This window comes from Podarcis melisellensis (assembly GCF_964234715.1).
Source record: "Podarcis melisellensis genome assembly, chromosome: 7".
NCBI classification, from domain to species: domain Eukaryota; kingdom Metazoa; phylum Chordata; class Lepidosauria; order Squamata; family Lacertidae; genus Podarcis; species Podarcis melisellensis.
Window position 1 is genome coordinate 1,421,437 of NC_138539.1, and position 26,663 is coordinate 1,448,099.

Sequence of the window (26,663 nt, forward strand, 5' to 3'; positions counted from 1 at the left end):
CTTCACAAATCCTGTCTTAAGGGCACATTTAAGATATGAATAGGGTGTGAGCCTGTGACCTGGCTCAGGAACTAAGTATTTATCATTACAAAAGACTGGCCAGGCTCCCCAGGCAATCCAATCAAGTGACCATTAAACAGGTAACCTGTCAGACGAGATAAACAACAATGCACTCAGATTTCTGCTGTAGACCGCCTTTTCCGTGATATAGGTATGATGTATCTGCGGGGTGGTCTTAGGTTAACCCCCTTTTGTGATGTGTGTATGATGTATGGAGGGGTGGTCTGGAGCTCCAGGGCAGGAAATCTAAAATGTCTATATAAAGCCTTGAACGCCATTGTTCTGGGTTCCTCCTCCTTCTCCTGCGTGTGGTGAGTGAGGACCCTGTTGCAACAGATCAATAAAGATCAGGCTTACTAGCAATATTCTCTGGTTGGCCTCTGTTATCTTCTCCTACCAATAGGGAACCTATGTAAGGACTCTATATGGGCTCTTGGATACCCCATAAGGGGAAAAGGGCAGATTTTTGTTTACAACAATACCGCCCAAGGCTGCCCCTGCAGCTGGGGTACCCTGAGCTTTGGGGACCTACCGGTGGGGTTGCCCGGGTTGATGATGCAGAGGGCACGGGGCTGGCAGTGCTGGCGAGCCTCTTTCAGGGCCCTCCGCAACTCCCCGATGTCCAGGGCCCAGCATTTGTCCTCGTCCAGGTAGTAGTTGATCTGCACGGCGTTGAGTTCGGCCAAAGCGGCGGAGTAAAGCGGGTATTGGGGAATGGGGATCATCACCCCCGTACGGGAGCGCCCCTCCCCTGAGACCAGCAGCTTCAGGATCGTCTAAGGGGCAGACCAAGAGGGCGTCTCAGAGGTGGTGGTAGTGGGGTTAAAGGAGCGGCCCCAATCCTGCAACCAAACCTCGCCACCCCACTTCATGCCCTTGCCCACTCTCTAGCCCCAAGCAAACTGCGCCCCCCCCATACCACAATCGCATCGCTGGCGCCTGTAGACAGGAAGATGTTTTCCGCCCTGGAGGGGATTCCGCCGTCCCGACGCTCAATGAAGTGAGCCACATCCTGACGGATGAGCTCAATGCCAGGGCTGACACTGTAGGCACCTGAAGGTGGCAGAGAGAGGAGGCGAGAAGGAACTTGTTATGTACTGAGTTGAATAGGATCCAGAATGCAGCAGTCTGATTGGTCCACAGGAGCCACCCAATCCAGCTCCAGGTGGAAGTGAATCCGCAACCTGATTGGCCTACTGGTGAATCCCGGAATTAGCCAATCTCGTGGGGCCCATTGTGTAAATAATGTATGTAAAGCAGACATTTTGGAGGAACTGGCATTCCTCACTTCTATGAGCTGAATAAAGAGCATGAACTCCACTCTCAACTCCGAGTCTATTTCAGAACTCCTGGACCAGCAGATCTGGAATTTGTGGCAAGGTGGAATATTATAGATGCCAGAGGAAGGGCAAAGGGGGCTCACCGATGCTCTGCCCCCCACACGCAGCCAGCAGCCTCTGGGCCTTCTCCTTTGCATCCTCTGGAAAGTTGGGGTCCTTCAAGAGGTCCGGGAACATGCAGAGGGCGCTGACCTGCCAGGAAAGAGCAAAGATGAGAACCAGCCTCCGTTTCAAAACCCTCCCATTTCAGTCTAGTCACCTGACCCTCTCAGTCAGACTTTTGCCAAGCAGGTCCCTCTGGGTCTTTGGGCCACAACTCCCACCATCCCCCATTAATCCAATTTGATCAATGGAAACTCAAGGGACTCAAATATCCCCACCGCCGCAGCCACTTCCCCCCTAAGCTTTTAACAAAGGCGGCATGTTTTCATCTCCGCCAAGCTAAGCAGTTGGCTCCTTACCTCTCTCGCTCTGACCTAGCCACTGTGATCCATGCGACAGTCACCTCCAGATTGGATTATTGTAACTCGCTCTACGTGGGGCTGCCCTTGAGACTGACCCAGAAACTCCAGTGGGTGCAGAATGCCACGGCGAGACTCCTTACGGGGTCTTCGCTGCGAGATCACATTCATCCAGTGCTATACCAGCTGCACTGGCTCCCGGTGGAGTACAGGATCAGGTTCAAGGTGCTGGTTTTAACTTTTAAAGCCCTATACGGCCTAGGTCCTCCTGGTATGCCCCGCAGAGGACCTTAAGGTCCACAAATGACAACATTTTGGAGGTCCCAGGTCACAAGGTGGTTAGATTGGTCTCAACTAGGGCCAGGACCTTTTCAGTAGTGGCCCCAACTTGGTGGAACGCTCTGTCCCAAGACACTAGGGCCTGTGGGACTCTGCCTGCAAGACAGAGCTGTTCCACCAGACCTTTGGCCAGGGCACAGTCTGACCCCCTCCTTTGGTCATCCTCACAGAACTCTAGCCCAATGGTTGCCATTAATCTGATTTGAACTAATTGTATCATTTTACTGTTGTTAACCGCTCTGAGCCCGGCTTCGGCTGGGGAGGGTGGGATATAAATAATATTTTTATTATTGTTGTTGTTATTATTATTAACAGTTCTGGGCCATGCAGAAATCCAACAGGTCTGGCCTCCTAGTCCTCCCCTCTCCTTCCCACCCAGGGCTGTCTCTGGGGTTCCACCCCCTGCAACCCTGACCTCAGCCCACCTGTGGCTGCCCCCCTCGCCACCCTCCCCTAGGACCGTACCTGGCGGAGGAAGGTGATGGGTTTCTGCCCCATCGCCTGGGCATCGCCAATGTTGGCTCTGATCACCTCCGTGAAGGGCTTCTTCACCCCCTGCAAAGAGGAGAAGATGTGTGGGTGTGGCTTTGGGCACAGGGGGCAGCCCTTGACCAGCACCACCAATTCCGCCCCACGCCAGAGTCAGCCGCACATCAGCACCAAAGAGATCTTATCACACACGCACACAAATCAATGGTGTGGCAGCTTTTGTAATATTGTGTGCAGTTCTGGTCACCTGCGCTCAAAAAGGATATTATAGCTACATAAAGATAAAGGGACTCCTGACTATTTGGTCCAGTCGTGGCCGATTCGGGGGTTGCAGTGCTCATCTCGCTTTAGTGGCCGAGGGAGCCGGCGTACAGCTTCCGGGTCATGTGGCCAGCATGACTGAGCCACTTCTGGCGAACCAGAGCAGCGCATGGAAATGCCGTTTACCTTCCCGCCGGAGCGGTACCTATTTATCTACTTGCACTCTGATGTGCTTTCAAACTGCTAGGTTGGCAGGAGCAGGGACCGAGCAACGGGACCTCACCCCGCCGCGGGGATTCGAACCGCTGACCGTCTGATCAGCAAGTCCTAGGCTCTGCGGTTTAACCCACAGGGCCACCCGCGTCCTCTTCCTTAGTTACTACAGTGAAATACTTTTGAGGCAGCAAAAGCTTGCCTTTTCTCCAGAAAACAAATCCCACCGGAGAACTGGAGTTGGCAGCCTCATTGCGGAGCATCTCTCTCCGAAACCAGGAGAGCGTCCTCTGCTTGGCTGGATGCCTGGAGGGCGAGGGGCCTCCTTGGGACAGAGGAACGGCAGCCCCCCTTCCTCACCCATGAATCTCCTTTTGTGCTTCCCCCGCCAGGGGGTGTCGAGCCAAGAGGAAGAGCGAGGATCCCCATTCAGAGTCACGCACCGTGCAGGTTGCCATGGCAGTGGGACAATACGCTGGGTGACTGCTCTCCTGCCCCGGCCAGCAGAGTCCTGGCACATGGAGGAGGACGTGAGAGCCTTCAGGGGAAAGGGGACGCCAGCCAGGGGGGAGCGGACAGGGCTGTTGTGATGCCAGGAACAAAGAAGGATGCCCCCAGGGAAGAGACCCTTCCAGCAACTCAGAATATAAGAAGAGCCTGCAGGATCAGGCCAAAGGGGGCGCAGCTAGTCCCGGTGGCTCCCGGTGGAGTATCGGGTCAGGTTCAAGATGCTGGTCTTGACCTTTAAAGCCCTTTGTGGCTTAGGGCCCTCATATTTACGGGACCGCCTCTCCTGGTCTGCCCCGCTGAGGACTTTATGGTCCATGAATAACCATAGTTTAGAGGTGCCAGGCCCTAAGGAAGTCAGACTATCCTCCCCCAGGGCCAGGGCCTTCTCAGTGATGGCTCCGACCTGGTGGAATGCTCTGTCCCAGGAGACCGGGGCCCTGCAGGATTTAACTTCCTTCCGCATGGCCTGTAAGACAGAGCTATTCCGCTTGGCCTTTAATTTGAATTCAGCCTGATCTTTTATTTCCCTTGCCTCCCCTTTTATGAAGATCACCCGCTCTGAGACCCCACAGCTAATTCTCCCCTGGTCTTCTCGCTGGCCCAAGTAGGACCAATTCAGCCAGCTAGCCCTGGGACTATCTAATGCTTATTTCCCCTAAATTGATTTTTGAATTTTATTGTTATTCATGTTCTAATACTGTATTTTATGCTGCTTTTGCAATTAAGTGTTTTAAATTTGTTGTTAGCCGCCCAGAGCTTGGTTTTTGAACCAGGAAAGGCAGGGTATAAATAAAAATGTATTATTATTATTATTATTATTAGTCACAGTGGACCACCAGATAGGTAAAGGTAATGGGACCCCTGACCGACTCCGGGGTTGCAGCGCTCATCTCGCTTTACTGGCCAAGGGAGCCGGCGTACAGCTTCCGGTTCATGTGGCCAGCATGACTAAGCCGCTTCTGGCGAACCAGAGCAGCGCACGGAAATGCCGTTTACCTTCCCCGCCGGAGTGGTACCTATTTATCTACTTGCACTTTGACGTGCTTTCGAACTGCTAGGTTGGCAGGAGCAGAGACCGAGCAACAGGAGCTCACTCCGTCTTGGGGATTCGAACCGCCAACCTTCTGATCGGCAAGTCCTAGGCTCAGTGGTTTAACCCACAGCGCCACCTGCGTCCCTTGGACCACCAGATACCCCAAAGGGAATCCTGCAAGCCAGGATCCGAGCACAAGAGAAATATTCTCCCCTCCTGAATACTCCAGCACCTGGGATTCAGAAGGATCCCTGACTCCAACTGCAGAGCAACTCAAATCTTTTAGTGTGGCACCAGCTACACTTTGGAACTCCCTGCCAATGACATCAAGCAGGTCCCTTTGCTGTCCTCTTTTTGGCACCTGCTAAAAGCCTTCTTCTTCAGACAACCCTGTGTGGGTGCTTAGAAAGTTTTGATTTGATTTTGGCATGTTGTTATTTTACCTTTCCAAAAGGTTTTTAATTATTGTTGTTCATGTTACCGATTGGTAATTTTATTATTTGATCGTGTGTGCAAGCCGCTTTGAGTTGTGTGTCGTTTACAGTGGGGCAGTGTATAAATTTTATGAATGAATAAATAAAACAAATCTGCTGAGGTGTGTGTGTGGAGGCACAGGATCAGAGAGGCACAACGTTCGCACAACATTTACAGACACTTCCAAGCTAGCGACCTCCTTTCCCTGCAAGCCCCTCCCTCCATTCTCCCCCACTGTTTTCTTTGCGGCTATTTCTAGATTGTAAGTCCCTTGGGGCAGGGAGCTGCACAAAGCATCCCGTACATGGATGACCCTGTATTCAGTAGCAGGAGGGCTCCCACATCACCCCTGCAAGAGCCCAGAGACCAGAGGGATTGTGATTTCAGCATAACAAAGGGCGGAGGGTTGCAAATCCAGCCCTGACTTGACACTGGACTTTGAGGACCATGAGCTCAGCTAAGAAGCTGAAAGTGTTGCCAGCTCCAGTTTGTGGAAGACCGGCTTAAACCAAGAAGCCCGATGAATTACATGAAGATGATGTACAGATGGTACACGACTCCAGTGCAGTTAGGGAAAATGTACAAAACTAGCTCAAATATATGTTGGAAGTGTAAGGAAAAGGAAGGGACATTTTATCATATGTGGTGGGATTGTAATGTAATTTTAAAAATTGGGGAAATGATGTACAATGAATTGAAGAAAATGTTCCATTTAACATTTGTTTAAAAACCTGAAGCATTTTTGTTAGGGATGGTAGGGAAAGACCTGTCAAAAAAGCTGAAAAACATCTTCATGTCTGCGACAACGGCCGCGAGAGTTCTGGTAGCACAAAGATGGAAGACTGAAGAAATTCCAACTAAAGAATCATGGCAAGAAAAACTGATGGACTATGCAGAACTGGCAAAATTGACATATATGCTATGGGACAATGATAACTGTGACTTTAAAGATGAATGGGAACCCTTTACAAAGTATTTGAAGACGCAACAAAGTGAACTGGACTCCTTGGCTGGCTTTGAATAAACATTCACAAACTTTTCTATTGATGATAATCAGCTAAATACAATTGTGTAACATGCAGAAAACAGCATTTTTAGAGAAATCAAAGACTGGAACTGAGGGAAGTCGGTGTGGGTGGGAGTGGGTGGGTTTTGTGTGGGAGGGTGGGAGTGTGGGGGGAGGGAGGAAAATGGGGGAAAAATAAGGATGATATGTTTCTGGATAATATGTTTTGTTTTAATTCTGAATAAAAAGGTTTTTTTAAAAAAAACAACACACAAAAAACTAAGAAGCCAGGCATAACTTTTCAGGCGGACAGGACTTGGCTGGGCTCCAGACCTAGAACCCTAGAATTCTAGAGCTGGAAGAACTGGCGGAGATGACTGGCAGAATCCGAGACCTGGGAGAAGAAAGGATTGAAGAAGATTGGAAGAAATTCAAGACCTACCTGCAGAAATATTGTGATTTAGTGGAATGTTAAGAAGGATGCTTGGTTATAAATAATTGGCCATCATTAAAATAGATTAAGAATTGATATTTAAGCATGTGGTCATAGATTTGGAAATAAGATGATAATTTGCTTGACAAAAATTATTAAAGATGCAAATGGGAGCGGGAGACGTGAGGAAGCTCAAGAATATTATGAAACTTTGTTAAAACAAAGCAATAATGTTTATTATTATTGTATTTTCTTATTAAAAAACCTTAATAAATATTTATAAAAAAAAAAAGAATTCTAGAGCTGGAAGAGACCCAGAGGCCATTTAGTCCAACCCCGTGTGACACAAGGAAGCCTCGCTGTAACTATTAAGGCTGCCAGCCATCATCATCATCAACCCCTGAGAAACCAAGCACACCAGCTTCACCTGTTGGGCTCCAGTCCTTTCTGGGTCAGAGGACTCTCACAAGCACAGGCAACCTTCATGCCCCTTGATACCAGCTGCCATTGGGCTCCCTCCAAGAGGTTTTTGGGAGCTGCAGCTGCTGCCCACAGACCCTTTGGCAAGCCCACCCTCTTCCAAACCAGCAGCAGCCAGCTGTTGGCTGTGGTCAAGCCCTCTGCAGCCTGAGCTCCCGAAGGAATGTGTCTCCCTGCTGGGAGCCCTGCCCTCTTCTGAGCGCTGTGCAGAGGCTGAAAGTCCCGTCTGTCTGGAAGAATTGGGCAGACTCTTGGCACCTTGGAAACTCCTGGGGCACCCAGATCAGCTTGCAAATATCTTTTGGGATGCTGAAAAGCCTTAGATTAGTGGTTTCTTAAGAGGGGACAGTCGGGCTGTGTATTTTGGCTCTGTTCTCCAAGACATTTGGTCTAGCCGTTTATCACCTATGTGTGTGTGAATCGTAGAATTGTAGGGTTGGAAGAGAACCAGGGGTCATCTAGTCCAAACCCCAGAAATGCAGGGTTCACAGCTAAAGAATCCCTGACAGACGGCCGTCCAACCCCTGTTTAAAAACCTCAGAGGGAGGAGGCGCCGGCGCCAAACAGCTCTTACCGCCAGACAGTTCCTTCCTTATGTATGCAATTTCAAAGTTCTGTCCGCCACTCTGCACATTTTGATGAAGGTGTCCAATCAATGGCGTAGCGTGGGTTGTCAGGGCCCGGGGCAAGGCAAGTAATTTGTGCCCCCTTACCCGTGGATTTGTGCCCCTAACCCTAACCCCCAGATGTTGCCGGGGCCCCCCTGCACCCCCCACGCTACACCACTGTGTCCAATACATGCATCAGTACAGATCGGTTCATCTGGAGCAAATGCCAGACCTGTCAGACAGAAACCCTATTTTCTTTCCAGCTGTTTTGTTTCATATCATTTCGGGTCGCTTTTACTGGATTTACAGCCATGTGAATGCTCTGTTCGAACAATGGTCTAGAGACATCACAAACTGATAAAGGACCAAAGCGACTAGCTCAATCCCCAACTCAAGGCGAGAGGAGAGTCTTGCCAGTGGTGGGATGCTTCTCTGGCCTAATGCCACAGTGACGGGCACATTCCTCTCTCAGAATCATAGAACTGCAATGATTTGAAGGGAACCCCAAGGGCCATCTAGTCCAACCCCCTGCAATGCAACAATCTCAGCTGAAGAATCCCTGGCAGGCAGACATCTGGGCAATCTTTAGACACCCCCATCGAAGGAGAGCCCGCCATCTTACCTGCTGAAGCTCCTTCTCCAACTCGAGGGCTCGGGTGACAATGGGTCCCCGCACGGCATACTCCACCTTCTTGACCGAGGGGTTCAGGGACTCGAGGGTCAGCACCTTCTCCCGCCGAGCCAGACCGTTCTCCGCCATCTCTGGCTGGCTCACCTGCCGCTGAAGGCCCCTGCGAAGCAAGAAGGGAGCAGGGCTGAGGGACGGGCTCAGGAACGCCTCCGTCCAGAGCCTGGCACCGGGGAGAAGGCTGAGGCCCAGAACGGCCCTGGCCAGCCCATGCCTTGGCATCGCCCTTCAGGGGAACATTGGCCCTGACTGCTTCGGCGGCTGGGAGTAAAGTCCTGGCTGAGATCTGGGCAGGGGCGGGGCAGGAGCTGGGCAGGTGGCAAAGGTCTGCGCATTCCCAAGCAGGGGAAATCAAAAGGGTGCCAGGCTGGAGGTGGAAAAGAGGCTCCAGCTCTCCACTGACTGACTGCCCTGCCCCAGGGGAGACGGGCACCTACCCAGCTCAGCTACCAGGCAGGGGAAGAGGCTGGTTCCCACACAGGAGGGGAAAGCGCAGCTCCTTTTAATCCAGGGCAAGGAGGAGGAGACTCTGGGCTGCAAGGAAGAAAGAGCCACATTGTGGAGCAGGACTGAAAGGGACCTGCCATCTCGCCTTCGGGAACAAAGGCAGAAAGCAAACTCTCTCCCCGCACCCTCCTGCCTCCCACAGAGACTTTCACTGGGCCTGCCTGGGCAGGGTGCCATTATGGGATGGAGAGGGGTTGGGAGGAGAAGCTCAAACAGAGGGGTAAGAATGTTCAGGGGCCCATTGGGGAGCAGAAGGGGGCCCCTGTCATTTCATGGGTCAGGGTTACGTAAGAGGGACAGCAAAGGATTCACACGAAAATTGCTCCTGATGAATTAGGAAGAATTTTGACACCACGAGTTGCTTGCAAAATTGAGGGTTCTCTGAACCCGTTTGCGCGACGCGCATCAGCCAGCCCATCCAGGATTCGAGCACGCCCAGAGCTCAATAGTCGGAAGCCCCCAGGTTGGCATCTCGACCAGAGCGGGTGGGGAACTGCTGCCAGCCGCTCTGTTCATGACATTTATATCCCAGCTTCCCTGCAAGTTGCTCAAGGCATAGTCCTCCCCTCCTTGATTTAATTTCTGCGTAAGCTTAGGGCAAGCAAATCAGGATGGACGCTCAGTAAATTGGTCGTATGGAGTGGCGCAAAAAGTCTGGTGCTTTGCTGGTGTCACGGCTTTGTTGTGCCACGGCAAAAGAACTTGAATCCATTTTAAATGCACAAATGTAAAGGTGAACTCCTCCTGCAAAATACCGACAGCCTGGAGGCAACCTCGTTATAAGCAGCTTCCTATTCCCCCTGTTTCTGCATACCCGTCAACTGTCCCCTTTCTCCCGGGGCAGCCGCGGAAACGATTCATCCATCACGCTTTCTGCCGGTGTCCCAGCAAATTCTGGTTTTTCCAAGCAGGAAGAGGCAGCTCAGGGCGAGCTCACCTGGCAGCCGAGCAAAAGGCACTCATTTTATGACCGGGCATTCTGGCAGGACACAGCTGACCCACGACAGAGCGAAAGACCAAAAAACAAGCAGCCCGATTTGGATACTCAGGATGTTGGAGGATCTGGTTTCTGGTGGCATCCCTGTGCCCAGAGATGGAGCTACATTTCTGGTGTGCTGAAGCCTTAATGGCTTCACAAATGGCAATGAGATCTGGGTAAGCACTGTTACCTTCTTCAAGTAATAATAATACTAATAACAATTTATTATTTATACCCCGCCCTTCTGGCTGGGCTTCCCCAGCCACTCTGGGCGGCTTCCAACAAAATATTAAAATACAATAGTCTATTAAACATTAAAAGCTTCCCTAAACAGGGCTACCTTCAGATGTTTTCTAAACGTCTGGTAGTTGTTTATCGCTTTGACATCTGCTGGAAGGGCGTTCCACAGGGCGGGCGCCACTACCAAGAAGGCCCTCTGTCTGGTTCCCTGTAACTTGGCTTCTCGCAGCAAGGGAACCGCCAGAAGACCCTCGGAGCTGGACCTCAGTGTCTGGGAAGAACGATGGGGGAGGAGACGCTCCTTCAGGTATACTGGACCGAGGCCATTTAGGGCTTTCGAGGTCAGCACCAACGCTTTGAATTGTGCTCGGAAACGTCCTGGGAGCCAATGTCAGTCTTTCAAGGCTGGTGTTATGTGGTCTTGGTGGCCACTCCCAGTCACCAGTCTAGCTGCCGCATTCTGGATTAGTTGTAGTTTCCGGGTCACCTTCAAAGGTAGCCCCACATAGAGTGCATTGCAGTAGTCCAAGCGGGAGATAACCAGAGCATGCACCACTCTGGCGAGACAGTCCGCAGGCAGGTAGGGACTCAGCCTGCGTACCAGATGGAACTGGTAGACAGCTGCCCTGGACACAGAATTGACAAGGGGGTTGTTCCACGACAGATCGCCACAGATGAAGCCGTTGGGAATGGTCTTTTGGAGTTTGGGGATGAGGTGCCATCCATATGTTGATGGCACTCCACTCTGTTTCTCCAGAACATCTGGGTCAGGAGAGGCTGCGCAACCCCTGGGCTCTTGCCTGCACGAAATGTCAAAAAGGATGAGGGCAAACAAGCTGAAATTGAATCCTGGCAAGACGGAGGATTTGGGGATGAGTAGCTCCCAGGTCCAAGAAACTGGTTCTGCCTGCCCAGGATGGGGTTGCTCTCCCAGCAAGGAGCAGGTTCACAGTCTGGGGGTGTTTCTGGGTCCAGCACTGTCCAGGTATCCTGGTGCATGTGTTGGAGATATCAAGACTGGATTATGGCAATGCACTCTATGTATTGCTTCCCTGGGGCTGGATCCGGAAGCGGCAGTGAGTGCAGAATGGTGTGGCACAATTGCAGACTGGAGTGGGGGCTTGCCAGCACCTAACAAAACCAGGCAGAGGGCCTTCTCGGTGGTGGCCCCAGCCCTGTGGAACGCTCTGCCATCAGATATCAAGGAAATAAACAACTATCTGACTTTTAGAAGGCAGCCCTGTTTAGGGAAAATTTTAATTTTCAGAATGCCGTGGCAAGGCTCCTTACGGGGTCCTTGCCATGGGATCACATTCATCCAGTGCTTTACCAACTGCACTGGCTCCTGGTGGAGCACAGGGTCAGGTTTAAGGTGCTGGTTTTGACCTTTAAAGCCCTATGCGGCCTAGGACCCACGTACCTACGGGACCGCCTCTCCTGGTATGCCCCGCGGAGGACCTTAAGGTCCACAAATGACAACGTTTTGGAGGTCCCAAGTCGCAAGGTGCTTAGATTGGTCTCAACTAGGGCCAGGGCCTTTTCAGTACTGGCCCCGACTTGGTGGAACACTCTGTCACAAGAGACCAGTGCCCTGCAGGACTTGATATCTTTCCGCAGGGCCTGCAAGACGGAGCTATTCCGCCTGGCCTTTGGTTTGGACTCGGTCTGACCCTTATGTTTCCCTCCCTTTGTGGTTTTGATCTATGGGCTAATTTTAAAATGAGACTGCATTTTAAATTGCATTTTAACCTGTATTTTATACTGGTGTTTTTTCCCCTACTGTACTTTTACTGGTGTTAGCCGCCCTGTGCCCAGCTCTGGCCAGGAAGGGTGGGAAATAAATAAAATTTATTCTTATTTTTATTTTTATTCTTATTCTTATTCTTATTCTTATTAATGTGTGAAGTTTTATTCTGTTTTTAATCTGTTGGCAGCCGCCCAGAGGGGCAGGGGAAACCCAGCAAGATGGGTGGGGTATAACAAAATTATTATTATTATTATTATTATTATTATTATTATTATTATTATTATTACCTGGGAATTTCAGAGCCCGTTTGGTGATTGGCACCCTTCCCCTCAACTGCCATTGCTCCATGCTCAGGTGGCCCCCAGTGCCCCTCTCATTCTGCCTTGGAGCTGAGAAACCTCATCCTTCCCTTGCCAGAGCCTGAACTTGGGTGCCAGTGACTCCAGGGTGTTCTCTTGCCTTGTGAGGGACAGAGCAGAACCTTCCGGAACAGAACATTGGGAGAATTCTCAGGGTCAGTGCAAAAGTCATGAGGTGGCCCAGGGAGGCAAAGACCCCACGCCTCCTCTCAGAGCATCCGTTCCGATGCGACAGCGCCTGTGACATTTATTTATCCATTTATGAAAATTCTACTCTGCTTTCCTGGGACACAGATGGCACTGTGGGTCAAACCACTGATCCTAGGGCTTGCCGATCAGAAGGTCAGCAGTTCGAATCCCCGCGATGGGGTGAGCTCCCGTTGCTCGGTCCCTGCTCCTGCCAACCTAGCAGTTCAAAAGCACATCAAAGTGCAAGTAGATAAATAGGTACCACTCCGGTGGGAAGGTAAACAGCGTTTCCGTGCGCTGCTCTGGTTCACCAGAAGCGGCTTAGTCCTGCTGGCCACATGACCCAGAAGCTGTACGCCGGCTCCCTCGGCCAGTAAAGCGAGATGAGCGCCCCAACCCCAGAGTCGGCCACGACTGGACCTAATGGTCAGGGGTCCCTTTACCTTTACCTTTACCTTTACTCTGCTTTCCTTAGACTGTAGGAAGAGTCCTGATGGATCAGGACTATGGCCCATTGGGCTGGTTGGACACAGAGAGATATGGTAGGAGGCATGGGCTGGGGAGCCCTGCAGGGAAGAAAGGTCAGAGCCCAGGGAGTGGGGTGTGTGGTTAATGTGTGGTCAGAGGGAGAAGAGGAAGAAGATGGGGAGGAAGAGGTGTCAGGTGTGGGATGTAATCCACTGGGAGCAGTCAAGTACAACATTCCTTGTCTTCCTAGACTGGACATGTGAGGGAATGTTTGGTCCAGCCAGTCAAAACTTCCTGTTTCCTGCTGGCTGGAGCATCCTTCCTCTTGCATGTGACCAGAGGTGGGCACGACCTTACCTGTCCAGGTAACAAATGGACAAGGCATGCTGCCACCCTCTCTTATTTCCCCCCGCTTCCTTCATCGTTTGCCCAGCTTCTTAGCTTGGAGTGCCCTGCTAGCTTCTCAGCTAGCAGAAGAACTGGGATTACCTCCTCATATGGTGCAGAGCCAAATGTATAGATTTGTAACTAAGTCTGCCTTCAGGAATCCAACTGTGAACTGATGTGAGTAAACTTCTTTTATTGACTTTGAATAAGATTGCCGTGTGTTTATTCTTTCAAGAGGGGTTTTCTGAAGGAAATCAGCCCTGAGTGCTCACTGGAAGGACAGATCCTGAAGCTGAGGCTCCAAGACTTTGACCACCTCATGAGAAGAGAAGACTCCCTGGAAAAGACCCTGATGTTGGGAAAGATGGAGGGCACAAGGAGAAGGGGACGACAGAGGACGAGATGGTGGGACAGTGTTCTCGAAGCTACCAGCATGAGCTTGACCAAACTGGGGGAGGCAGTGGAAGACAGAAGTGCCTGGCGTGCTCTGGTCCAGGGGGTCACGAAGAGGCGGACACGACTAAACAACTCCACAACAACAACAACAACCAGGAACTATACAATTCAATCTGAGACAGATGGAATTGTATAATAGTGCGAGGCTCACACGAGCCTGCAACCAGCTATCTGCTGTGCATGAGAAGGGGAATGTAAACTCTGCTAAGTAAAGGAAGTTGCTAGCGCAAGTTATGAAGGATATGAATAAACAATATATCTTCTCCTGCCTCCCTGAACATTCCCACATCAGAAGCTGAAGGGGTAAGAAGGCTTAGTGAGCGGGGAAAGTTTGTGGCAGAGAGAAGTCCAGACTCAGAGGCAGATGTGGAAGCAGGAGAAGAGAGAGGACAAGAGGCAGAAATGAGTCTGTTGTAACTCACTCTACATAGGGCTGCCCTTGAGACTGACCCAGAAACTCCAGCGGGTGCAGAATACCGCGGCAAGACTCCTTACGGGTTCCTCGCTGCAGGATCACATTCACCCGGTGCTATACCAGCTGCACTGGCTACCGGTGGAGTACAGAGTCAGGTTTAAGGTGCTGGGTTTAACCTTTAAAGCCCTATATGGCCTAGGACCCTCGTACCTATGGGACCGTCTCTCCTGGTATGTCCCACGGAGGACCTTACGGTCTTCAAACAAAAACAACTTGAAGGTCCCAAACCACAGAGATGTTAGGCTGGCCTCAACCAGAGCCAGGGCTTTTTCGGCTGTGGCCCCAATCTGGTGGAACGCTCTGTCACAAGAGACCAGGGCCTTGACATCTTTCCGCAGGACTTGACATCTTTCCGCAGGACCTGCAAGACGGAGCTGTTCCACCAGGCCTTTGGCCAGGGCACAGCCTGACCCCTTCCTTTGGTAATCTTCACAGAACTCTAGCCCAATGGTTGCCATGAATTTGATTTTGAATTGATTTTAGAATGAATTGATTTTAGAATGCTGTGTTACTTTTATTGTTGTTAGCCGCTCTGAGCCAGGCTTTGGCTGGGGAGGGCGGAATATAAATAAAAAAATTATTATTATTATTATTATTATTATTATTATTATTATTATTATTATTAAAGAGGCATGGGTGTCTCTCCTCCCCCCCCCCACTCCAACAACTCCCCTCCCCGCTGGTCTCCCAGGACCAGAAGAGGCATGAAGAGGGTGGTGGAGAAGTTCACTTCCTGCAGGCATAGTCTCCAATTGTTTGGGGGAAATATTGGAGGGCAGGGGACTTAGACGGCTGTGGGGAGAAGGAGCAGCAGAACCTGAAAGAGCAGAACCAGGAATCTGCAACAGAATGAAAAAGTTTTCCATGGCCGGTGCCAGCCAAAGAAAGAGGAAGGGAAAAGCTAACCTCTTGAGGCGGGGAGGTCCACACCTGAAGGGTCTCTCCCTCGCTGCCTCCAGCTGAACCTCAGGAGAACTATGTCGCAGGGTCTCTCAGGAGGGTCTCTGCAGCTCATCTGACAGGGTGGGCAGATTCCCAGAGGCAATCGTCCAAGTAACTTGGAGTAACTTTGAGACATTAAGAAGTGGGTGATTTGAGGGCTTTCTCATGGCCCAGGCTGTTCCCGTCAGGTTCCAGAGGCTGTTGCAGAAGTTGGTCTAAGAAAGGAGGTTTTTTGAAGCCATCTCTCCTTCCTCTGGTCTGTCTGCAGACCCAGAATTATCGCATGGTGTCAGAAATGCAGGCTGAGGAGTGCAGCGAATCAGCTGGAAGAGCTTTTCTGGCTGCATGGCAAAAGCTGGAGATAAGAAGCTGTGGGAACCACACCCAGAGAATTTGCAAAAACCTGTCCATGGGCTGCTCGACAGGACTTGTGGAAATGTTACAACCACCGTCCAGCCTGCAGTCGTCAGGGGATGGTGCAGATAACTGGAAAATGTCTAGAGGAAGTTATGAACTGTTGTTGTTGTTGTTTAGTCGTTTAGTCGTGTCCGCCTCTTCGTGACCCCCTGGACCAGAGCACGCCAGGCCGTCCTGTCATAGCACCTTAGAGACCAACTAACTTTGTTATTGGCATGAGCTTTCATGTGCATGCACACTTCTTCAGATATCTGAAGAAAACTCTTTACCAATAACAAACTTTGTTGTTGTTTAGTGGTGTCCTCCTCTTCGTGACCCCCTGGACCAGAGCACGCCAGGCACTCCTGTCTTCCACACTGCCTCCCGCACTTTGGTCAAACTCATGTTGGTCTCTTTGAGAACACTGTCCCACCATTTTGTCCTCCGTCGTCCCCTTCTCCTTGGGCCCTCCATCTTTCCCAACATTAGGGTCTTTCCCAGGGAGTCTTCTCTTCTCCTGAGGTGGCCAAAGTATTGGAGCCTCAGCTTCACGATCTGTCCTTCCAGGGAGCACTCAGGGCTGATTTCCTTCAGAATGGAGAGGTTGGATCTTCTTGCAGTCCATGGGACTCTCAAGAGTCTCCTCCAGCACCAGAATTCAAAAGCATCCATTCTTCAGCGATCAGCCTTCTTTATGGTCCAGCTCTCACTTCCATACATCACTACTTTAACTATAGCTTTAACTATACAGACCTTTGTTGGCAAGGTGATGTCTCTGCTTTTTAAGATGCTGTCTAGGTCTGTACTTGGCAGCAATAAGTGCAGAAGGGTGAAATGGTGTGATAAATTCATCCATTTTTCTACATGTGTTACAGGTCCCTCATGCCAGGCCAAATCCACCCAGTCTGAGCTTAAGGGGCTGGTCTAGCATCCTGGACCAGGCTTCGCAGATGGTGTTCTGGGGAACAGAGAGATTGTCTTTCTCCTCTTTCAGAGTACTCTCAAGACAACCTTATAATGATTCTGATTTGCTTGCACAAAGCTTAAGCAGAGGTTAGATCACATCTGGTCTTTATTGATCTTTCACTCTTCTTTGCTATTGAGGTGTTTCTGTGCCTTCAGTCAATCATTCACCCTAGTTTTCAAGGCTCCATCACTTGCCAAATTGCAAAATGTGTGTGTGTGTGTTTTGCACCTAAAGAGCAGAATACTTGATTCCCCTTTGAGGGCACAAAGCTAAACATTTGACATGCATTTGAATCCCACTTCAAATACTGATCTCCTAGAACATGGGTAGGCAAACTAAGGCCCGGGGGCCGGATCCGGCCCAATTGCCTTCTAAATCCGGCCCATGGATGGTCCAGGAATCAGCGTGTTGTTACATGAGTAGAATGTGCCCTTTTGAAATACTTTATTGTCACTTGTAGAACTTGTATACAGTGAGATTTTATTTAAAATGCATCCCTGAGTTATTTGTGGGGCATAGGAATTTGTTCATTTCCCCCCAAAATAAATATAGTCCAGCCCCCCACCAGGTCTGAGGGACAGTGGTCTGGCCCCCTGCTGAAAATGTTTGCTAACTCCTGTCCTAGAAGCACACAGAACTCTCTCTGCATCCCAGTAGAGTCACACAGCATGGCTGCTGCACCCTGGAAGATTTAGGGCAGACAAAAATATCTGAATATTCACACAGGGCTTTGTTAAACCATGGAACTCACTGCCACAAGAATGGCCACCAACTTGATAGCGCTTTTTTTTTTTAAAAGCTCCTAGTCATGACAATTGCATGCTATGAATGAATGAATGGATGATTATTTTTTTTCCTTTTATGGCCAAACAGCCAGAATACTAAAACCAGAATTTCTGCATAGTTCTTTACAAAAATGACAGAAACGATCAGAGTGGAATTTAACCATGAATATACTAGTTAAATTGAATTAAAATGTGTATCCAAGGAAATAATAACTTTTTTTTTTAAGGCTCTCTGGTGAGGGATGAGGGTGGCTCTGTGGATTAAACCACAGAGCCTAGGTTTTGCCAACCAGAAGGTTGGCAGTTCGAATCCCCGTGACGGGGTGAGCTCCTGTTGCTCGATCCCTGCTCCTGCCCACTTAGCAGTTCTAAAGCACGTCAACATGCAAGTAGATAAATAGGTACCGCTCTGCCGGGAAGGGAAACAGTGTTTCCGTGCGCTGCTCTGGTTCGCCAGAAGCGGCTTAGTCATGGTGGCCACATGACCTGGAATCTGTACACCGGCTCTCTCAGCCAATAAAGCGAGAGGAGCACTGCAACCCCAGAGTCGGCCATGACTGGACCTAATGGTCAGGGGTCCCTTTACCTTTACAAGGACTGCTAGTCATGACACCTGTATGCTCTGCACAGGATCATAAGAGCGTAAGGAAAGCCTGCTGATTGGTGACTATGAGAAAGACACTTCCCATAGCTTACAGGTCCCGAGCCCTAAGGAAGTCAGACTATCCTCCCCCAGGGCCAGGGCCTATTCAGTGATGGCTCCGACCAGGTGGAATGCTCTGTCCCAGGAGACCAGGGCCCTTCAGGATTTAACCTCCTTCCGCAGGGACTATAAGACAGAGCTATTCTGCCTGACCTTTAATTTGAATTCAGCCTGATCTTTTATTTCCCTTTCCTTCCCTCCCCTTTTATGAAGATCACCCGCTATGAGACCCCACAGCTAATTCTCCCCTGGTCTCCTCGCTGGCCCAAGTAGGACCAATTCAGCCAGCTAGCCCTGGGGATTATCTAATTGATTTTTGATTTTTATTGTTACTCAAGTTTTTATACTGTATTTTATGCTGCTTTTACAATTAAGTATTTTAAAGTGTTTTACATTTGTTGTTAGCTGCCCTGAACCCGGTTTTTGAACCGGGAAGGATGGGGTATAAATAAAAAATTATTATTATTATTATTATTATTATTATTATTATTATTATTATTATTATTCCTTCGCTCTGATCCACAGGCTCCCCTTCTTGCCTGCTCCTCCGGAGAGACCTGCTTGCTCTCACAAACGGGAAGGTTCTTGGAAGGAGGTTCTGTTTGCAAGGAGGTGTTTTCCTTAAGTGCCAGGGCACCAGCGTCAGAGAAACATGGCATGGAAAGCTGGCACGGCCTCTCCTTCGCTGAGCAAACAGAGATAAGGCCATCCTGGAGAGGGGGGAAAGGTCTTTGGCTGAGCAGCCGCTGGCTCAGTCGCTGCTATTCTGGGATCGCTCCCCTGTCCCAGTGGGTGACGATTACTGGGGAGGGGGAAAGCCTGGGTACTCTCTGGACCCCACAAACTGCTGGGGAAATGTGAGCATTTGAAGCAAGGAGGGGGGCCTTTCTTTGACCTGATGGGGCCACATCCTTCTCTTCCTAACCCCCCAAGCCAGCTTGGGCAGGTGGGTGGGGCAGCCCAGCTGTCAATCCTCTGTCTTCATAATGACACCAGTTGACTGACACCTGTCAAAGTCCCTCTTGCTTCTGAAACAGCCAACAACCAGCTGGCTGTCAGGCATAATAATAATAATAATAATAATAATAATAATAATAATAATGTATTATTTATACCCCGCCCATCTGGATGGGTTTCCCCAGCAACTCTAGGCGGCTTCCAACAAAATATTAAAATACAGTAATCCATCAAACATTAAAAGCTTCCCTAAAGAGGGCTGCCTTCAGATGTTGTCTAAAAGTCTGGTAGTTGTTGTTCTCTTTGACATCTGGTGGTAGGGAGTGCAACAGGGCGGGAGCCACCACCGGGAAGGCCCTCTGCCTGGTTCCCTGTAACTTGGCTTCTCACAGCAAGAGAACTGCCAGAAGGCCCTCGGAGCTGGAACTCAGTGTCCAGGCAGAACGATGGGGGTGGAGACGCTCCTTCAGATATACTGGACCGAGGCTGTTTGGGGCTTTCAAGGTCAGCACCAACACTTTGAATTGTGCTCGGAAACGTACTGGGAGCCAGTGTAGGTCTTTCAAGACCGGTGTTATGTGGTCTCGGCAGCTGCTCCCAGTCACCAGTCTAGCTGCCGCATTATGGATTAGTTGTAGTTTCCAGGTCACCTACAAAGGTAGCCCCGCATAGAGCACATTGCAGTAGTCCAAGCGGGAGATAACCAGAGCATGCACCACTCTGGCGAGACAGTCTGCGGGCAGGCAGGGACTCAGCCTGTGTACCAGATGGAGCTGGTAGACAGCCACCCTGGACACAGAATTGACCTGCACCTCCTGTGAGTCCAGAATGACTCCCAGGCTGCGCACCTGGTCCTTCAGGGGCATAGTTACCCCATTCAGGACCAGAGAGTCCTCCACACCTGCCTGCCTCCTGTCCCCCCAAAACAGTACTTCTGTCTTGTCAGGATTCAACCTCAAACTGTTAGCTGCCATCCATCCTCCAACTGCCTCTGAGATTAGGGAATCACTGTAGAGTTGAGGGGGGGACCCTGAGGATCATGCAGGAAGATGCAGCTGTCCCAGATGGGATTCGAACCTGCAACCTTGGACTTATCTGCCCCATGCTCTACCCAGCTGAGCTATGCAGGAAGGCTTTTTAGCCACACTGGGCCTGTCCCTTGAGAAGCAGGTGATTCGCTTTTAAGGGTAAGGCTACCATTGGGATTCCTTCCAATCTACAGCCTCTATCACCTGGAGGCAGGATCCTGAACCTGCGGCAGACAAATCAGGGCACCTGGGGCAACAGCTGATGCAGCAAGCGTTCATTGACCCCAGACACCCCACCCCAGCACCTGCCTGCCCTGCACTTTGCTCCATACCTCCCTCTCCAAACTCCAGAGAAAAGGAACTGAGGTTGCTGCCCGTTTTTTTCGCCATGTGCTTAAACAGCCGGGAGACAGGCAGAATTACAACGGGTGCAGCTTTCCCCTTCCAAATGCTAGGAATAATAATAATAATAATAATTTATTTGTACCCCGCCCATCTGGCTGGGTTTCCCCAGCCACTATGGGCAGCTTCCAACAAAGACCAAAAATACACTAAAAACTTCCCTGAATAGGGAAGAGCTTTCACAGCGGGATTTCTGCCGGCCCTCCAAATGCCCTTTTAAATTATTTTCCCTTGCAGAGGTTTAGACTAGATGTCCTTTGGAGGTCCCCTTCCAACTCTACAGTTCTGGGATTCGATGAGCCGTGAGTGGAAATGGAATTGTTGGGGGTACGTGAGCGAGAGAGGGAGAAAGGGAGCGGCGATTGACTCACGTAAATCTTCAAATCTGAAGAGCTGTCCCGTGGAAGGTGGAGCAAGCTTGTTTTCTCCCGCTCTGGAGGGCAGGACTTGAACCCATGGCTTCAAGTCACAAGGAAGGAGATTCTGACTCGGAAGATGGCGGACTCTCCTTCCTTGGAGGTTTTTAAGCAGAGGTCGGATGGACATCTGTCAGGGATGCTTTTGAGGAAGTGCCCAAAACAGTCTGGGAACTTCTGGTCTAGGTAGCACAGTTCACATAATTGCAGAGCAATTTACTCATCTGAGAACACTCAATCAGCAAACTGAGACAGGAGACTGAAAATATTGCCATTTCACCCAGTTTCTTTTCAGGTATGTCCCTGGACTGAGGAATGAAACATCCCCTGAGGCATTATGAGGCAAGAATCCTCACAGGGCGCCTGTCTCTTGAGCAACGCAGGTGGTTAGTGCACTGATTTAATTAATGCCCTTGTTTTAAATTGGTTTTAATGTGCTAACCCGCCAGGGAATCTTGGGGTGAAGGGCAGATAATAAATAAACTAATTAAGAATAATACTAGTAATTAATTTGACTGCACCCAACGAGATCAATGGGCCCTTGCAGGCAGATTACTGCCCAGCCACTTGTCCTTTACCACCAGCACCCAGGTGTCAACACCCAAGCAGCACCCAGAACCTCTGTGCCTGCATTTTACTTTTATGTGGGTCATTTATGTTTTACCAGTTGCACTGGCTCCCGGTGGAGTATCGGGTCAGGTTCAAGGTGCTGGTCTTGACCTTTAAAGCCCTTTGTGGCTTAGGGCCCTCGTATTTACGGGACACAGGTGGCGCTGTGGGCTAAACCACAGAGCCTAGGACTTGCAGGTCGGTGGTTCGAATCCCCGCGACGGGGTGAGCTCCCATTGCTCAGTCCCTGCTCCTGCCCACCTAGCAGTACGAAAGCACGTCAAAGTGCAAGTAGATAAATAGGTACCACTCCGGCAGGAAGGTAAACGGCGTTTCCGTGCGCTGCTCTGGTTCGCCAGAAGTGGCTTAGTTTTGCTGGCCACATGACCCAGAAGCTGTCCGCCGGCTCCCTCGGCCAATAAAGCGAGATGAGCGCCGCAACCCCAGATTCGGTCACAACTGGACCTAATGGTCAGGGGTCCCTTTATCTTTATTTACAGGACCGCCTCTCCTGGTATGTCCCACGGAGGACCTTAAGGTCCATGAATAACCATAGTTTAGAGGTCCTGGGCCCTAAGGAAGTCAGACTATCCTCCACCAGGGCCAGGGCCTTCTCAGTGATGGCTCTGACCTGGTGGAATGCTCTGTCCCAGGAGACCAGGGCCCTGCAGGATTTAACCTCCTTCCGCAGGGCCTGTAAGACAGAGCTATTCCGCCTGGCTTTTAATTGGAATTCATCCTGATCTTTTATTTCCCTTCTCTTCCCTCCCCTTTTATGAAGATCACCCGCTCTGAGACCCCACAGCTAATTCTCCCCTGGTCTCCTCGCTGGCCCAAGTAGGATCAATTCAGCCAGCTAGCCCTGGGGATTATCAAATGTTTATTTCCCCTAAATTGATTTCTGAACTTTGAATTTTATTGTTTTTATACTGTAGTCTATGCTGCTTTTATAATTAAGTGTTTTAAATTTGTTGTTAGCCGCCCTGAGCCTGGTTTTTGAACAGGGAAGGAAGGACTACAAATAAAAAATTATTATTATTATTATTATTATTATTATTATTATTATTATTATTATCCCCCAAGATATAAATCGTAGGGTTGGGAGGGACCCTGAAGGCCATCTAGTCCAACCCCCTGCTATGCAGGAATATTCAGCTGCCCCGTTTGGGGATTGACTCTGCAACCTTGGCGTTATCAGGACCACGCTCTAGCTAACTGAACTATCCAGGGCATCCCACTGGATGGGGCAATGCCAGGATCAAGGGCAGAGCAGAGCCAGGTGGGTCTTGGCAACACCCCCCCCCCCAGAGCTGGCTGGGAGAAGAGGGAGGTGTCCTCCTGCAGCCTCTCAATAGGCTTTCAGTGGGTGGGTGTGTCTGAGCCTCATCCTGCACCCAGGCCTGCAGTTGGAGAACTGAGAACCTTTCATTTTGCAATTCCTGATCTGGGTTTGCAGGGCTGGCCCTGGGGACTGCTCTGTGCAATAGTTGATTTTATTCTATTCCTGCAATGACTAATTGGCCCTCCCAACATTACAGTTCTACGGTTCTATTATTCTACTGCGTTTATATTAAGGTTACCAGATTTTTTTCAATGAATCCGGGGACACTTTTCAACTTCAATGGATTTTGTATGGGGACTGGTTTGCAAATCCGGGGACTGTCTCCGGGAAACGGGGACGTCTGGCAACCTCAATTTCTATTCCCACTTTCCTCTGAGGACCTCAAGGTGGCTACTTGCAGTTTTTCTCCTCTATGCCCCTGCCACCTGGTGGAAGAGGATGAGGCGCTGGGTGGGCATGGAGCGGGCATACAATGGCAAGGCATTTCCTCTTTGGCCTCTAGCAGAGAAATGGTGCGCAGAACTGGGTCCCAGGGAATGAGCAGAACGGACGGCTGCAAATTTAATACATAAAATAAAATGCCTCTCCACCTCCACAGGAGAGCAGCACAGCTCTGTTCTCCTTGAAAGGCAGCTCCCAAAGGACCACACATGTGCAGGGGGCCACACAGACCCATGGACTGATCTCCAGGCCCCCCATCTGGCCAGCACAGAGCTCTGAGCACCTCTGTGGGCAGGAAAGAAGATTGACATGGTGTTATGTACTGAGTTGAATAGGATCCAAAATGCAGCAGTCTGATTGGTCCTAGAACAATAGGATCCAGAATGCAGCAGTCTGATTGGTCCTAGAACAATAGGATTCAGAATGCAGCAATCTGATTGGCCCTAGAACAATAGGATCCAGAATACAGCAGTCTGATTGGTCCCAGAACAATAGGATCCAGAATGCAGCAGTCTGATTGGTCCTAGAACAATAGGATTCAGAATGCAGCAGTCTGATTGGTCCACAGGAGCCACCCAATCCAGCTCCAGGTGGAAGTGAATCCGCAACCTGATTGGTCTACAGGAGAATCACAGAACTAGCCAGTCACGTGGGACCCATTGTGTAAATAATGTATATAAAGCAGACATTCTGGGGGGAACTTCCATTCCTCCTCACCTCTATGAGCTGAATAAAGAGCATGAAATCCACTCTCGACTCCGAGTCTATTTCAGCAAGGATGCCCCCTGGCTCTGGCTGCTGCCCCCGGATGGCTAGGACTAGCGGCCCCCAAACTTTTCCGGGGCCCCACACCTCCTCAGTTCCATCAACTCCTCCCTGGCGCCTGCTACCCTATAAAAAGATTTGTTCAGAATAGTGATTTGCACGACCCACTAAGGCAGATAACGACAGAGTAAGGTTCAAGCCAGGAACGATTAATTGTGCACTGACTGCTTGATATCTCCTGCTCTGGAGGGGAGGACCCGATCCAATAGATTCAAATTTCCGGGAAGGAGATTCCGAATGGACATCGGGAAGAACTTTCAGGCGGCAAGAGCTGTCCAACAGTGGAACCGACTCCCTGGGAAAGTTGTGGACTCTTCTGCATATTTTATACAGAGGTGAATGGTCACCTGTCCAGGATTCTTCAGCTGTGTCCCCTGAATTGCAGGGGGTTGGACTAGATGACCCCTTGGGGTCCCTCCCATCCCGACAACGCCTTTCTTTATTCAAAATCCAGTTAAGGCTATTGAGTTGAATCGATTCAAGAAAACTGACGTGCTTGATCCAGATTTTCAAAGAGTAATTTAAAAGCTCCTGTGTCCCTGCTGCCCCCTTTCCCCCCCCCAAGATAAAACCCACCCTCCTGCAGGGGGCTCCACCACCCACTTTGGGACCCCCGTGCTTGGAATATGGGCCTCTGAATATTTTGTTGTGCAGCCCCTGGCAATTGCAAGGGTGGAGCAAAGAAGATCTCCGCTGTCCTTATATTATGTCCCACATCTCTTAGCCTAATCAATCATAACCGATTTAACTTGTTCATCCTTTGTATGCCCCTCCAACAACAAATTATACATTTTAGACATATTCTTAACTTTAGCATCTAACAATTCCGTTTCCAATTTGGGTTTTTTCTGTTGCAAAACCATTTCTCCAATACATCTTATATAATTCATTAATTTGATAATATTGCAACCAATTCACTTTAACTTTAATTTGTTCAAATGGTTCGAATGATCCTCTATCAACAAATCTGAGCACCTCAACCATTTATTTCCCATATTTAACTTTCTTGGGGCCTGTGCTTCCGTTGGCCAAATCCATTTTGGTGTTTTTCTTACGAAGAGATCTTAGTAAGCAAAGAAGATCTCCGCTGTCCTGAGCAAGCCTGACTCTCTCAGTCAAAGATAGGAGTCGTGGCATTGCCCCCTCCCTCCTCTGCCCTGCCTTACCTGTGCCAGGCTGCAGAGGGTGCTGATGGGCACTGCCCCCCAGACCTGCTGCCTCTTCCTCCTCCTCCTCCCTCGCTTGCTCTCTTCCTGACAGCAGCCTCTCCTGGGCTCCTTCGCTGTCCCAGCCAGGCGTCCTCTTGGCAGCTCTCCTCCTCCAGCCAAGCGCCCCCTCCGTCCCTCCCTCCCTCCCAGGCAGCCGGACAGGCTGGCCTGACCTTTGCCAGAGCAGCTGCCTCCAGGACCAGCCCCCAAGAGGCTCAGCCACTAAATTTAAATCCTGCCGGCTGCCTGCAGTGCACCCGCCACCCAGGACCAAAGCCACCCTCCTAGGAGAGACCCACAACTCTCCAGGCCCCCGTTCCCTAGAGGGCAAGCAGGTATGCACACAAACATGCACAACCCTCAGGATTCATCTCTCTCACACACTCAGACCTTGCTTTCAGGGACAGAGCTCAGCCTCAGAAGCATGAGTGCGCTGTGCATATGTAGAGTGCTTTTTGCTTGCAACGGATTCAGGGGCAGGCTGTCCAGAGTCCTGTTTATTTGTTGGCTTGGTTTACATTCTCCAGCAAAGAAAAAGGAAGTTTTCTTTTCCCCCCCCCCCAATAATATTTATTAAGTTTCATACAAATACAACACATACTATACAATCAATTAAAAAAAAGTAAAATAAAAATAAAAAATAAAACAGATATAGCAAATGATAACCACCAACACAGAAACAATAAAAGTTAATTAATTAATTAAACTTCCAACTTCATAGACATATTACTTGACTTCCTCTAATCTCTTCCATCTGAATTTCCTTGTAACTGAATATAGCAGTTTTCTAATATCATTATTCAAAAAACAATATTCCCGATTAGAATCAAATTTCTTAATTTTCCTTAACATTCTCTGTCTCATTTATTTACCGGTATTTAGTCCTAATTTAGTCCCAGGCCTATTTAGTACCTTCAAGTAACTACTAATCTTTAATATTACAATATTTATTCAAATAATCTTTAACTTTCTTCCAGTCTTCTTGATATTCCTCTTCTTTCTGGTCGCAGATTCTCCCAGTGAGATCAGCCAGCTCCATAAAAAACCATCGCCTTCATCTGCCATTCTTCCATAGTTGGTAGAAAAAGGAAGTTTTCTGGGCTCCTCGCAGATAAGACAGAGAACATGTTAATGAAAGGAATCCCTCCAATCACACACACAGAACCTATAATTTTTAGGTTATCAACCTGGGAAAGTAGCTCATCTAAAGGAAGGAAAGCTCTGGTGCTAAACCTCTGCTACCTTGTGCCTATATTTATTCGTGAAAAGGGTTTCAGGAGCAAACCCCAAGGAAAAACCTGCATCTGCTGCCCTGCGGAACACCTTCAGGAGAAGAAAAGGCTCGACGAAAGAAGAATGGCGGATGAAATTGATGGACTATGCAGAACTGCATAAATTAACAGGAAGGATTCGAAACCTGCGGGACCAGAGATTCTTAGA

General features: G+C 49.7%; 1 protein-coding gene and 1 long non-coding RNA gene across 4 annotated transcripts in view; one reads left to right on the plus strand and one right to left on the minus strand.

Annotated features, from left to right (window-relative positions):
- Positions 1–25,332, minus strand: part of GPT (glutamic--pyruvic transaminase) — a 31,885-nt gene extending 6,553 nt beyond the window's left edge. Inside the window, exons 1-7 of one of the 3 annotated variants that reach the window (XM_081918853.1) lie at positions 25,182–25,236; positions 8,833–8,929; positions 8,330–8,498; positions 2,666–2,755; positions 1,484–1,592; positions 980–1,113; positions 593–836 (exon numbers count right to left, since the gene is read on the minus strand). In XM_081918853.1, coding sequence (XP_081774979.1) covers positions 593–836; positions 980–1,113; positions 1,484–1,592; positions 2,666–2,755; positions 8,330–8,467 — 715 coding nt within the window. In that variant the 5' untranslated portion in view covers positions 8,468–8,498; positions 8,833–8,929; positions 25,182–25,236. Of the gene's footprint in view, positions 1–592; positions 837–979; positions 1,114–1,483; positions 1,593–2,665; positions 2,756–8,329; positions 8,641–8,832; positions 8,930–25,181 lie in introns of those variants that run through there. The other 2 variants (XM_081918854.1, XM_081918852.1) reach the window with 2 other exon arrangements.
- LOC309374245 overlaps positions 19,401–26,663 on the plus strand; it is a 235,934-nt gene continuing 228,671 nt past the window's right edge. Inside the window, exon 1 of the long non-coding RNA XR_014170446.1 lies at positions 19,401–19,559. This is a non-coding gene — a long non-coding RNA (uncharacterized lncRNA). The remainder of the gene's footprint in view (positions 19,560–26,663) is intronic.